Source organism: Rutilus rutilus (genome assembly GCF_951802725.1).
Source record: "Rutilus rutilus genome assembly, chromosome: 7".
In the NCBI taxonomy this organism is placed as follows: Eukaryota; Metazoa; Chordata; class Actinopteri; order Cypriniformes; family Leuciscidae; genus Rutilus; species Rutilus rutilus.
Window position 1 is genome coordinate 30,763,639 of NC_140221.1, and position 14,445 is coordinate 30,778,083.

A 14,445-nucleotide genomic window follows, 5' to 3' on the forward strand; every position below is an offset into this window, starting at 1 on the left:
AGCTGTTCTTTAATAATATTTATTTATTTAGTTCCTGGATTCCAAGAATTCTGAGAGAAGGGAACAGACACAACTTGGCAACAAAAACAAGCAAGCAAACAGGACAGTCCACATTTATACATCATAGCCAACAATGCCTCTCTTTCCAATGATCTCCCCGATGTAGAACCACATCAGAACTTCTGTGGCAACAAGCCCATTCCTCAGAGCATCCTGTGGTGGCAAAAAAAAAAAAGAAAAAAAAAAAGGAAATGAAAGTGATGAGAAACATTACATAATTAAAAATGTATTAAATAGACCTATTAATAATCTGGTTTGCCAAACAATTATAATGAGCAGCTAAATATTACTCTGTGACAATGAAATTAATCTACAGTTTAATAAATAAACAGGCACAGTCTGATACAAGTAGGTCAGAATGAACACAGGATAAATTTAAAGCTACAGGCAAAACAAGTGAAAAATGTCACTTTTGAGGGTCGCATAAAAAATTATTCATTAAGCCCTCGTCTAGCGATCCCAATGCTCCAAATACCAATTAAACATCTAAAAGTATCTTTATTTGTCCCTTTTTTCAGAGTACCACCTTTTTTCTGTCCATGAAAAACACTTACTCGCGCTGACTGACAGATCCGACGTGTGCGCACAAAGACGCCAGACAGCGCTCAATCCCGATATACACGCATACACAGAATTACAGTATTTCAAAATATCTGGCTTGGCGAGTATTTACACGAACATCTGTTATGTCTTATGTGAACGTTTTGTAAACTGTTGGGGAAAAACATCTGTATAACATTATTTTAGATCCGTGCAGTACAGTACAGTACAGTAGATCTTAATATATATAGGCTGTCTGTTTCATTAATGTTAATCAAACAATTGTGGTACCATGGGGAAAAAAAAGAGGTGTGTGTGTATATATATAGGAAACATTTGTTTTTGACTTGGTGTGTGCCAAATTTGAGATAGATATATCTCAAATTTGGCACACATGGTTAGACGACACACATACATAAGTGTATCTTCAATGTTTTATTTAATGTTTAAAGGAGCGGATTTAGAGCAACTTTTCTTAAAATATATGCATGCTGCAATGTAATTGCAAAGCCTTTCCTAATGGTGTCTGTAATGTGCACAATTTTTAATAAATACATATTTTAAATATATAATCACATGACAGCGGTCCCTCAGCCTGAGCAGATTTTGAAAAATACAAGTAAAAATACATTTAAGTAACTTAAACTGCAAATTACAAAATAATTACTTAAATGTATTTTTCACAACGCATCTGCTCAGGCTGAGGGACAGCTGTCATGTGATTATATATTTTAAATTTGTATTTAAAACGGAAATGTTTAACTTGAAATGCAATCCAGAATTCAGAGTACCCATACTAACCCTGACTGTGGTCTGACCGAGCCGTCCTGACTGGAAGCCCTTGAGGAGATCCTGGAAGCCGCTGATGGCCTTGGGGATCTCGGCAGGGCTGGGAGGAACCAGCTCCACACGGGCGTAATACCAGAATGTGGCTAGCCGGGGCTTGGAGTAGGTCACAGCAGCTGCAACATGTCAATATCAACGCAAACATACACAATATAAAAATCAGATTCCTATTTATAAAGAGAAATGTCACAAAGCAAAGGCCAAGTGAACAATACAAATATTTAAGTTGAATGTATCGACACACGTTGACATTGGGCGACTGTTTTGCCACTGTCAACTTTAGCATAACGCTGTTGTAGAAGTACGAGCTAGGCATTCAAGAATGTATTAACAGCTTTAGACAAGACAGAACACAAACATTTGCCAACACAATTATCGGTCATCTGCTTGCACAAAACATCAGCGTATTATCACACGTGTTGTGTATATAGTAACGTTATGTTTAATTGATCTAATTCATGATTTGCTCATTAACGCGGCCTGTTCTAACAGCTGCGGAAACCAGAAGCGCTCAACTCGAAACAAACATTACAAAGAAATAAATCGTATACAGCTTAAATAAAAGGTAATTATTCTTACCGCCGACCAACGTTGGCACTTTAGCCACGAGTTTCTGTACCGCCTGGGCCATAATTTCTGTGAACTGAAGATTTATTCGCCGCTTCTCTCCACAACCGGGGCCCTTCAATGAATGTCACCTCCAGCGAAGGACCCTTCAATCGAGGATGCAAGATTATATGCCTGACGGAAATTTAGAGCATGCATATAAATAAATATACCTATATAGCTTACATGTTGAACAAAAAAATACTGTCTATAAAAATAAAAATTGGTTAAACCTGACTAAAAATGCTATACCGTGCACGGATTAAAATATTTTTACATAAATAAGAGCGGCATAAAATGGCCGACTAAGTGCGACTGCAAATGCACTATATAAACCGTTTATATACTGTCTATGATATAAACGGGTATATTATCTTGATATCTTCCATCCATGTATCAATGTTGTAAAAGCAAATAGTGTGATATTAATTATTTATTTATTATTTATTTATGTTGTATTTATCAGTAGCCAAGGTCAGTAGGCTAAAAAAAAAAAAAAAAACACAATTTATTTCCTGAATCATTAGAGACATTTATTTACATTTATTGTTTTTCATTTGTTAATCTTAATTTATTTAACATTTTGATTTGTGGAAAAAAGAAAAATACATTTGACCCCATTTAAATGATAATTTATTCAGGATGAAAATGACACAATGCAAAAATGGCAGATTCATAAGTCACAACCTGGCAAAACGAGCACATGTTAAAATACTGATATAATAGATAATACTTCTTAGAAACACAGAAATTAACAATGTTAATGTCTTCCTGCAATGCATACTGGATTTTTACTTCCAGACCAATAACCTTTACAGCAGTGGTTTTCAAACTGTGGGTCGCAACCCACTTGTGGGTCACACAGTGAGAAAAGGTGGGTCGCACAAAGGCACTTAGCTTGAAACAAAACCAGTCCGATTAATGAGTGAATTGTGCTAAATAAGTTGTTGCCTTATCTTCTCTGAAAAGCGTTCCGGACATTCAGCTGACATAAAACAACACTTTAACGAAAAAATCTATCCAGTGATTAATTTTTTTTTTAATTTTTTTTTTAATAAAATTTATTTTCGCTTAATAAAAAAATTAAACGAAAAAAACTATCCAGTGATGAAATGTTTTCTGTGTTGACACAAATCTTAGATGTCCATGTCCTAACTGCTGGGATAATCACACAACGCGCATGACACGTCCAATTCGCGAACTAATGACTCCTTTGAACGATTCATTTTAATGAATGGTTAAAACAACTGATCTTTCCAACAGTGAACTCAGGAGACGTCTGAATCGGTGTATAGCTACCTAATCAGTAACACTTTACAATAAGGTTCTATTTATTACATAGATTACATAAAAAGTACAGTTTGCTTACTCACGCTTTAAAATAAATAAAACCCCTTGTTTTTTTTTTTGAAAAGCATATGACTACATTTTTCCACACAGTGCTATCAAGAATCGATAAGAGAATCGTTAAAGAATCGGATCGATAATCAGAATCGTCAGTGGCATTATTATTATTGATAAAATCTTATCATTTCCCATCCCTATGTGAAGACGGTAAAATTATAATCAAACATTAAAGAACATACATGTTTTTTTTAAGAGTTAAAAGTTTAAAATATTTTGCTAACATGAGGTCTTGTCACTGTCAGTCTTTTTACATCAGTGCAAAACTAGGGTATGCAGATTAAGACCATCAGCATGCATTGATTAATCCCATGGCATGTAGCAAAAAAAAAAAAAAAGGTGCGACCAAATCATGCTGGTGCGACCAACTGAGAAAGTTGGTAGCACCAGTGCAAGTGGGTCTTGAGATTGATTATACTTGTCTAGGTGGGTCCTAGAATGAAAAAGTTTGGGAACCCCTGCTTTACAGCAGAATTGGGATCATGCACACGGTTTAGGCATTTCATACAGAAAAACTGAGTTGTTGAAGTGCAAATATATAGTTCAGAGAAATTAGCTAACCAGTGAAACTCTATTTAAAGATCATTCTCAAAGTACTAATCTCATTGACATTATCAGGACTGTTTTATGGCCATCCCAACTATGAACTAAGTCCGGTCATCATCAGACAAGTCATCAGTCTTCAGTGTTGGGGGTTCAGCAGCACTCGAAACACTTTCCTCCACCTGTAACAAATGGTACATGAACAAATATAAATAAAGTTAACAAAGTTGATATTTTTGCTTATTATAAGTGTGTGTGTGTGTGTGTGTGTGTGTGTGTGGTACAATCATGCAATTGATCAATATATGTATTGAGTTACAGTTATTTCATGTATTCTGAGTTTTGTAATAGCTAATCAGATGTGGCTACGTCATTAGGCAGGGATTCGTTTACTGCTTGTTTATGTGTTTATGTTTAGCGTGAGTCATTTTGTTTGTTGTGTGCTGTGTGCTTCTCTTCACGCCTCCACCGACACTGATAAACCAAACACGAGAAAGCACAACAATACATTATTGCATACCTCAGAGATTGTTTCTAGTTTGTTCACAGTGATTGGCTTCCCATTCTTCTTCAGCCAGTCATAACCTTTCTGATCTACTACTAGTAAAGAAAGAGTGTCTCCTCCTCTCTTCACGTGTACGATCACATCCTCCACAGACTCTTTCTCCACATTCTGTCCATTCACCTCCACCACCATATCACCCTGAAGCAGACCTGAACCCTCTCCTGGGCCTCCGGCTTCTACCTAAAAAATGTTGGTCATTTTAAGTAATGCACCGTCATATTTTCTTGAAATGATATATTTCACTTGTAGTATATGTCAGAGCATGTAACTGAGTTGCATCACTGATCTTTTATAAACTGTAATGTTTATGTAATTCTATCATTTATAACAAATGAAGACTCCCATGATATGTAGACTAGGGCTGATTTTCCAAGAGTATACTTTTGTGAAGAGTTCCCACAGATCCAGAACAAAGGTTCATTTCTAACATCTGAAGTCAGTATCGTCTAAACTAAGGCTGATTTGTCAGTGAATGGGCTTCATTGTACCTGGCTGATGAAAGTTCCAGGTTTCTGTTGGACGCAACCCAAATGGAAGCCAAAACCAGCCGAGCCCCTCTGCAGTATACAGCGTCTAACATTAGGATCAATCTGCACATCCACCTCAGGCTCAACTGCAGGATTCAGCATCATTGGGATTTCCTTTTTCTCTGGGCTACCAGATGTAAAATCCACACAGAACAGTAAGGGAGAGAGGCCCAGCTGAGAAAAAATGATACATGACGTTTAACAGACAAGTAGACAAACGGCATAAGAAAAAAGACAATCTATATTAAAAATGTGTTTTACAATAATAATGTTTTTTTTTTTTTTTTTTTTTTTTACGAATTCATTATTGATTTATCAATCTGCCTATGGGTGATTCTGCAATTAGGTGAACATAAAGAAAGATAATAAATATCAGTTTGGTTCAGTTGTAGATTTGTTACCTTTAAATGTTTTTATTGTGTTTCTTCACTTTTCTTCATTTTTAAGTGTCAAATGTTCAAATCAAATGAACTTTTAAAAAAATCAACATTTCATATATCTTCAATAAATATTTCCTTTCATTCAGTATTTATTTGTGTTAATTTTATAACAAAGAATTGTTATGCTGTCATCATCATCACACAAAGCATTACGGTTTAATTAGCATTAAGCTAATTGAGTTTATATAATATAATATAATATTTTTCAGCATAATGATCCTAAGAGTAGCTTTTTTTGTTGTTGTTGTTGTTGTTGTTGTTGTTGTTGTTGTTTTGCTTTAAATTGTCATTACCAAATGGGTTAAAATTTCTGAATTTCTTTTATTTTCAAAGTGTAGTTCAAAGTTAGTTGATTGCTAAGTATATGTTTAAAAAAAATCCAGGCTTGTTTCTCCAAAAAGCACCACAAATGGTCCAAATTACCACCACACACAATATCAAATATATACAGAACCACACACTATCAATTTGGTTGATCAAGGCCATAATCAGAACTTTATTCCTGTGACTATTTTAAACATTTGATAAATGTTATTTAAAGAAACTTGATTTTTTTTAAGAAGTCAAAAGTGCCCATATGAAGAATCACACCCATATTAGTACACTTTGTATATTCACCTTAGTGTAGAAGTCATGGCCCTGAGGTGTCATAGTTGTGAGGGTGACCTGCTGCCCACTCTGTCTGATTTTGCTGACAACATTATCATGACTCAGTGAGTCTGTGGATTCTCCATTCACTTCAAGAAGCATCTCACCTTCTTTAACACCTCCCAGTTCAGCAGGGCTACCACTATCCACCTCTCTCACCATGTGGACTGTATAAACCAAACATAAATATGTAGACAGCAATCCATTTGTGTAGCTGTACAAATAGATTGCAGATAAATAAGTACATGTCAAAGTGTGTGTTTGCCTCTCACCAGTGCGTCCTGCTCCAGTCTTCTCCAGCCTGAGCAGGATGCCATACCCTTCCGGCCCCAACACCAAATGCAGTCTGTGAGGCCGATACGGCATGTTCTCTGCGTCAGCCAGGGTTGGGAGAATGGGCATTTTCCTACAGGCATAACTCTTCTCACTGTCACTGTCAATCACCAACACTGTCATGTGATCACTGCACTTCTTCACCTGGAAATATCATCACCATAACCAACATGTGAGTTACAAAAGGTCTACATGCTGCCCATGAGTTTGACACAGCAAAGAAGCTCAGAAGAGCTTTGTATACTGTAAAAATGTTTGCAAGAAAAAATGATTTAAAAAAAAAAATGGTTTAACATTGCATTATATGTAATTTTACTGTAAAATAATGTAACATTTTGTAAGTAGGAACTATGAATTGCCATATAATTTACTGTGAAAAATAGTCACATGATAATAATATTTTGTTTCTTATTTTTGTAATCAGTAATATTTATTATGGGGTTTTGTGTTGCATTTTCTGTTATTTAGTTAATGTTTGCTGCATTATTTTAGTGTCTTTGTTTGTTTGACCCTGTACAGTATGCAAGAATTGGTCATGTTTTATGGAAAGACCACTTTCTTTCGATGAATTCTAATTCATTATGTGGCTCGCATTAGTACATTTTAAGGTAAAAAGCCAATTTTGATATTGTCACGCATGAGTGTATTAAATGCGCACGTCAGGAGTATAAACAGAAAAGTCTTTCATAATCATTTAAAAAAACCAAACACGCAGGAGATTATCAGGAATAGAGAATATAACACAAACTATAGACGATAACGGACAAACTAGGGAAACTCAGGGCTTATATACACAGAGAATGTAATCACAAGAGAAACAGAACATGGTGCGTGGAATTAGGCATTATAGAAACCAATTAACCAACAAGGGAACTAAGGAGAATGGAAACAGAGCAAAATGAAACTAAAACATAACATACATGTTACAGTGCTCTCCTCACACCGTAACAGTCTAACTGAGGAGGGAGGGTGGGGGCTCTGAAGGAGGACCTGGAGCAGGCGAAAGGCAGGAACCGAGAGGCACTAGCGGGGGGAGAGACCAGGGTGGCGATGACGGTGGGAGAAGCCAGGGAGAAGCCAGGAGCAGGAGGTGCCAGACAGGGACACAGAACACAGCCAGGATGAAAACCCATGACGGAGTCGATGGAGGGAGGAGCCATGGTGGAGTTTTTGGGTGTTGATACCAGGGGATGACCGACGGAGACAATGCTGATGAATGTGGAGCCCTGGGTGCTGATGAGAGCAGATTGAACCGGGCGACACCGATGGTCCTGGAGGCCGAGGCAGAGCCACAGCGAGACGTGTCTGAGGTGGAGCCGGGAGGAGCCAGGAGGGAAGGAGAAGCCAAGGAAGAGCTGACAGGTCGATGGACCGAGGTGGAGTGACGGGATCAGCGGCTGCAGGCAGAGCCGGGGGATCCAATTGCCTGGGCAACGCTGGAGAACTGAAGAATCGAGGCGAATCCACACAGTGGAGTGGTTTCAGAGGAGGAACCGAGGGGCTGAATTGAACCAGCGGAGGCGGAGCTGAGGAACTAGCTGATTTTGGAAGAGGAGGCAGGAGAGGGAGGCTGGGCGGAACCACCAGGGACATGAGACTTTGAGCTGGGCGGGAGTAGCAGGGCTGGGAGAACCAGGTAAACTTCCACTTCCATTTCAAAATAATTACTAGAGGACAGGCACAACACATCCACGTTGGCTGTGGGTGGAGCTTTCCTCCATGCCCTCGAACTCCACAAGCAACCCCACAGGGGCGGACGATGTAGCCGGCTCACGCACCTGGTCAGACGTTTTGCAAAGCTTGGGCTCCGGGGCGATGGTTGGCTCTGTCCTCCTTTCAGGCTGTGGCTTGTGCATTGTGGCAGGCTCAAGCCCACGGCCTCTTCAGCAGGGAAGATGGTGTACAGGGAGCCCTAGTTCACCAGTACCCACTCCACGAACACGAAAACCCGGAGAAGCTGCAAACTAGTGAAAAAAAGCGCATAAAGGGTGATCGGGGAAGTGGGTTTGGCTCGACAGATGGAAAAATCTATGGGTGTGGTCCTCGAGGCACTGCTGCTTCTGTTCCAGGCATAGCAGCTGAACTGCCGGTAAGTCCATTGTTTTGGTCTGTTATTCTGTCACGTGTGGGTGTATTGAATGCGCACGACGCAGGAGTATAAACAGGAAAGTTTTTAATATTAAACCCAAAAACCAAACACACAGAAGATTATCAGATATAACACAACCAAATAAACAATAGACGATAACGGACAAATGAACTAGGGAAACTCAGGGCTTATATACACAGAGAACGTAAAAAGAAAGAAAAAGAGAAACAGAACAGGTGCGTGGAATTAGGAACTATGGAAACGAATTAATCAAGGAAAATAACTAGGAAACTAAGGAGAACGGGAACAGAGCAAACAGAGTGAAACTGAAACTAAAACATTACCTACACATTACAGATATATAATTTTTCATTTATATAATGGTATTTTTAACATTACATCACTTGATGAAATATGGTTATAAGTTTTAAAACATAGGCACCAATATGCCATCCTGTAATATATTGATTGCCCGGTCAAAAAAAGGTTGCTGTTTGGATTTAAATAGACAAATGCGTAAGAGTCTATGATTGGATTATTATTGCAGTGATTATTGTATCTAGCATGTTATGCTAGTATGTAACTTTTCATTTCTTAAACAACCATCTAGGAAGATGTATCATGGCCATATTCCAGGCATCAGCCTCAAATTGTGAAAGAATGGTTGGGAGGGAGCGTGAATAATCATTTTCACACATGAATTATCACCTCTGAGCCTTAAAATAATTCATTGAACGTCTTTGGGATGTGCAGGAGTAGACTTTACAGAGTGCTTGACTCTTGCATTGCCAATACAAGATCTTAACCAAAAATGTATGCACCCCTTCATGGAAATAAATGTTGTGATTTTAACCACACAATCTGGTAACCACAGCTGCTGTTTTTTTTTAACCATACATTTAACAGTATATTTTTTACAGTGTATCTAAAGCAAGTCCTTGCTTACCATTCTGCTGATGGCAGAGTGTGTGAGCTCACAGGCCATGGCACCATCCATCCAGATCAGCCGGTCACCTTTCCTCACTCCTGCCCTCTCTGCGGCACCTCCTTTCACTGGGCTTACTGTGAATTTGCCTTTCTCACCTACACCACAGATAAACCAGAAAACGCACACTTGAGCTTTAACCTCACTTCTTTTAAAAAGGACCTTACAAACAGCATTACAGAATTTATTTTTAATTTTTAATGTGAGATACTGTGGTTCTTACCTTCCACAGGCAGTATGTTGAGGCCCAGGCCAGGCGCATCTTTCTTGATGTGGCAGAGACGAGGAGGCCTCCATCCTTCTCCGCGGCTTGCTTTAGCCAACTCTCCAAGGTCACGGCCCTCAGAAACAGCCTGGTCGTAGGCCTTTTCATCTAACACCAGGAAGCAGAGCTGTGATCCACTCTCCTGAATCATACGGGCCACCTAAGAAAATGGGACAAACATAATAAAGTAATCTGTTACAAAGCCTGACACAAAAACCATATGTTCATAGCTTGTACAGTAAAAAACATACAATAATTGCAAAACAAAGATTATGACTTCTCACCTCCTTGTGTTCCACGTTGTCAACAAACTTCTCATTGACTTCAAGCAGGTGGTCCCCATCCTTGATCCCACTCCGCTCTGCCACACCCAATGAATCCAGCTGCCTGATTATATGACCCTGCCGCCCTCTTTCCACACGCAGACGGAAGCCAAAGGTTTCTCCTTCTTCCCTCCTCAGCACGCACACACGTGGTGTGGGATTTGACACATGCTCTGTCAGCAAAGACTGGAGTTAAATGATCAATCTGTACACTTTACAGTATACTTTAAACTATGGTAACACATTTTAGCAGCGTTTTGTATTTGTATTATTCTGTGCTGTATTTGTTTATAAAATATAATTATGGTATAGAGCAGGGATTCCCAAACTTTTTTTGTAGCCAAACCTCTTTGATCTAAAATATTTATTTGAAGACCACAATGAGATTTTAAGTCAATATTTCAATAATGTAACAACACAGTTGAATGTTTGTAGTTCTCTGATGTTGGTTAATGGTCACATGACATACTGGTAAACAAATTAAATACTTAGTATTTTTAGTAAATGTTTTATTTTAATTTTAAAATTATTCTTTTTTTCTTTTTCTTCTTTGTATGATTTAATTAATTATTAGCTTTCCATCTAGTTTGGGAAACCGTATAGAACAGACATCTGAAACCTGTCGTGGTGTCAGTAAAAAACAATGAACAAAAAGAAATATATAAATAAATAACACAATCAAATCATTTTTATTCTTCTAAATCTCAAAGTATCCAGTCTATCCACACACAAAAAGGCAATAATAATATCTAATACAAGAACTCATTAACCTGTATCATCTGCAGTCTCCATGGCTGGATTGTCTATTCCTTCCTTTGGATTGAAGGTAAACTTCCTTAATGAACATAAGAACAGGTTAAGGAATGAGTTTCTACCCTCTGATAAGTTCTATACACAAGCACCCAATGAGATCCAGCGCACTACCATAAACAAGTCAATATACCCTCTGCAGAGGTACTTCACTGACAGTATTTAGTACACTTAGAGATCTGATAAAGCCATAAAGTGAGGCATGTCCGTCCATGTGCACGCTTATCAAACCAGAAGGCACAAAGTCAAAAGCTGTACAGCATGTGTGTCTGTGAAGGGACATGAGCCATAAAAACATGACTTACTCTGTCAGCTCCATGACATCCCGCAGTACTGCATCTAAAGTAATGAGGGAGATTGAAGAACTTGAAATGATGAAAAGTCAAACACACCTCAAATTCCTGGACAAAAAAACACAGATTCCTAGTGTTGAATCAGAAGTCATTTTGCTTTAAAAATTACAATTTAACCTCTGGATTTCATGAACAGATCTTGACTCAGAAAATGTGGTTACAGCTCATCTGCCCTTTATACTTGGTCATTCCATAGTGAGAACATGTGATGTTTGTTAGCTAAAAATAATCAAAATAGTGTTTGCCTTCGGTTGATAGGCTTTGATTAAACACCTAGTTAAATATGCTTTGGAATGGATGTTTACCTTGTTGGCAATAGTTGACTATTGTATGGTTGACTGGCTATCTATTGCCAGTCAACCAAGAATTTTATATTGTTGACAATCACAGCTTTATATTAAGTACAGCACATGTCAAGAATGGCAAGGTAAATCATGTCAGCGCATTCTGCACATTACTTGGTATATGGCTTAAGCTGACTCATAGTCAATTTCAAAAGTCACAGGTTAAAAAATGGAAATGTTATAAATACAAATAAAATAATACAATGGAGATTGGCTGTATTTGGTCTCATATGTAAAACGACAGATCTAATGACATTTTTTTCATGTGCCATTTTGTCCTCAACAATGTTAAATAAACAGACCCCAGTGGCCTTGAGGTCACACAAACACCAAAGTGACCATGGAGTGACCACGATTTACTTTTGAGCTAATCAATAAAACAGTTTACTTTTCCCATAAATAAAATAAAGTAAAATAAAATAAAATAAAATAAAATAAAATAAAATAAAATAAAATAAAAACTATGTGTGCAGTTAAGCAAAGACCATGCAAATTAAACAAATTCTGTAAATTCCACCCATACTAACATGAAGCCTTGTTTCCCATGCTTACACATATTTACAGTTAATGATTTTTAACTTTCCGTTATTCACATGGATTTAATAATCAGAGTTACAATCTCACAAACACAGTACAATCTTTCAAAACAGAAAAAAAAAAATGTGAAGAGAGCCAGAGGTACCCACCCGACCGGCGCGGAATAGCTGAAGTGGATACACTTCTCTCGTATGTGTTTGTCATCCTGCACCTCTTTTAATGATTTAAGTGTGCTCATAAAGAGGGGCCTTTTGTTCCAGACCCTGGGTGTAAACACAGTCATTCTCTCTGTAAATCTCACACCTGTATCAGCACTCAACATACACCCTCATACAACTTCACTGCATGGCCTGTTGCAAAGACTATACATTGACTAATGCAATTGCTTACGCTTTTAAGAGGCTGTAAGGATAATAGTTTAAAAACAAATGCATGTAGGGCAAGAACAGCAAATTGTGAATACATTTTTGTAATTTAAGAGCCGAGGTAATATAAAAGATGCAAGAGGGCATATGAGGGGAAGAGAGATGGAAGGAGTCTCCTCTCTTAAGGACACAGTGCTAACCCACTAAGATTTTTTTTTTTTCTGAGAGAGTGTAAGATAATTAGAGGAATAATGAAACCAATCTGAGATGGGCTTAAGGACATTCTGAGACCAACCTACAATTCAGATGTCCTGATGGTAATATCAATTAGGCACTGACTAGTGTTTTACGGTGCATTTTTCTAGACACCTTTTACCTTATATTTTAATTATTCTCAGGTTAGGTAAAGTAAGTAAAATCTGTCCTAAAATAAGCATCTGGATTTTCATACTTACAATCCATGGTCAGAAGACTTCTTTGTGGTCTGTTCAGCTCACTTTTTTAGAAATCAAAGACTTTTGGCAGGCGAGCTCCTTAGTTTCAATTACATATAGTTTTATTATTTACAGGTTAACTAGTTTAAAGTACACTGTTAGACTTTGCCGTAATTTTACAGTTACTTACCGCAAAAAAAGCCCAGTAAAATACCATTTATATTATCTACGGTTAACTACTATAATATGCACTGTAACTTTAGTAACTTACTGTATATGGGAATTTGCAGTACTTTACTGTTTACGCAAAAGCAGTAGTGCTACTGTAAATGAAGAAGACAGATTTCTTGAAGTGTGTATATGCATAATGTTTTAGGCATATTAAAATATCATATGATAATGTTTTATAGTTTTTTCCCCCCATCTTGTTCTGCAGATGAAAATCATGAATCTACATTCTAATGTTTAAGCTTATGCACACACTGGATGTTTAAAAGTTGAATAATAATAAAAAAAATAAAAAAAAAACGTGGATGGAAGGATTTAAAATTAGTTCTTAGTGAGAGACCAGAGTAATTTTTATATTAGCATTTTCTCCCCAAAAAATAAAAAAAATATAGGCCTATATATATATATATATATATATATATATATATACATATATATATATATATATGTATGTACAAAAATTCACAACTGGTTCCCATACAGGCAATCATTTTTTTATGCCAGGTAAAACAGAGTGGTGATATAAATGTATTTTTATTTTATTTTAAATAATATACATTATATATGTATATATAAACTTTGCTTATACCTCACAAAATTTAAATTGTTGCTCGCGTGCAAAGCCCGCGCAACAACCTGGCAGAATGTAAACTGAGGTTTGTGTGACGTCACGTGTCGAGTGCGCGCTCATAACGGACGTCCCTGCTGTGCTGAGAGAGAGTGGGTCGCTATCGCTATTCGCTAGACTCCAGCTGGGTTTTTTTTTTAGGTAAGTACTTTTTACTGAACAAATGTATTTTATAAGTTACTTTTACAAAGTAAACCATTACCAATATCAATTAAATATAGCTACATTTATGAAGAAAGTAAATTATAAAATCGATTGTAGGGGTATGCTCTAGCCTTTTGTAGACCATCTGAATTCTTGAGGTAGTCATCTTTGGAAATCCCCAATCAGATCCTAATCCTTAAGGTCATAAAAATTCCCCTCATAATTTATAAGTCTCTTACAGACAATTTATCTAATCCGAAGTCTTGAGGTGTCATGAGTTCTGGGAATTCCTTTCAGACATGTCTATATAAAGCCTTTCGCCTCTTTGTTCTCCTTCTTCTGACTTTTCTTCTTTGTTACATCCTGCGCCTTGTCCGCAACACATCCGACGGTATAATGTTTGCATTTTTCTTCTTTCTCCAGCAAAG

At 37.4% G+C, this 14,445-nt stretch overlaps 2 protein-coding genes across 2 annotated transcripts; both read right to left on the bottom strand.

Moving 5' to 3' along the window:
- Window positions 1–3: 3 nt before the first annotated feature.
- On the bottom strand, window positions 4–2,365 carry atp5l (ATP synthase, H+ transporting, mitochondrial F0 complex, subunit g). Its single transcript, XM_084413137.1, has 3 exons — window positions 2,026–2,365; window positions 1,402–1,562; window positions 4–213 (listed from the first exon to the last, which is right to left on the bottom strand). The coding sequence occupies exons 1-3, from the start codon at window positions 2,075–2,077 to the stop codon at window positions 115–117; spliced, it is 312 nt and encodes a 103-aa protein (XP_084269263.1). The 5' UTR covers window positions 2,078–2,365; the 3' UTR covers window positions 4–114.
- Window positions 2,366–2,546: 181 nt separating this feature from the next.
- nherf4b (NHERF family PDZ scaffold protein 4b) lies at window positions 2,547–12,536 on the bottom strand. The gene is made up of 11 exons (XM_084413392.1): window positions 12,368–12,536; window positions 11,290–11,323; window positions 10,945–11,009; window positions 10,136–10,347; window positions 9,810–10,011; window positions 9,548–9,684; window positions 6,452–6,656; window positions 6,150–6,346; window positions 5,053–5,265; window positions 4,520–4,744; window positions 2,547–4,181 (listed from the first exon to the last, which is right to left on the bottom strand). Exons 1-11 carry the CDS (start codon window positions 12,420–12,422, stop codon window positions 4,104–4,106), a joined length of 1,623 nt encoding a protein of 540 aa, XP_084269518.1. The 5' UTR covers window positions 12,423–12,536; the 3' UTR covers window positions 2,547–4,103.
- Between the last annotated feature and the right edge of the window lie 1,909 nt (window positions 12,537–14,445).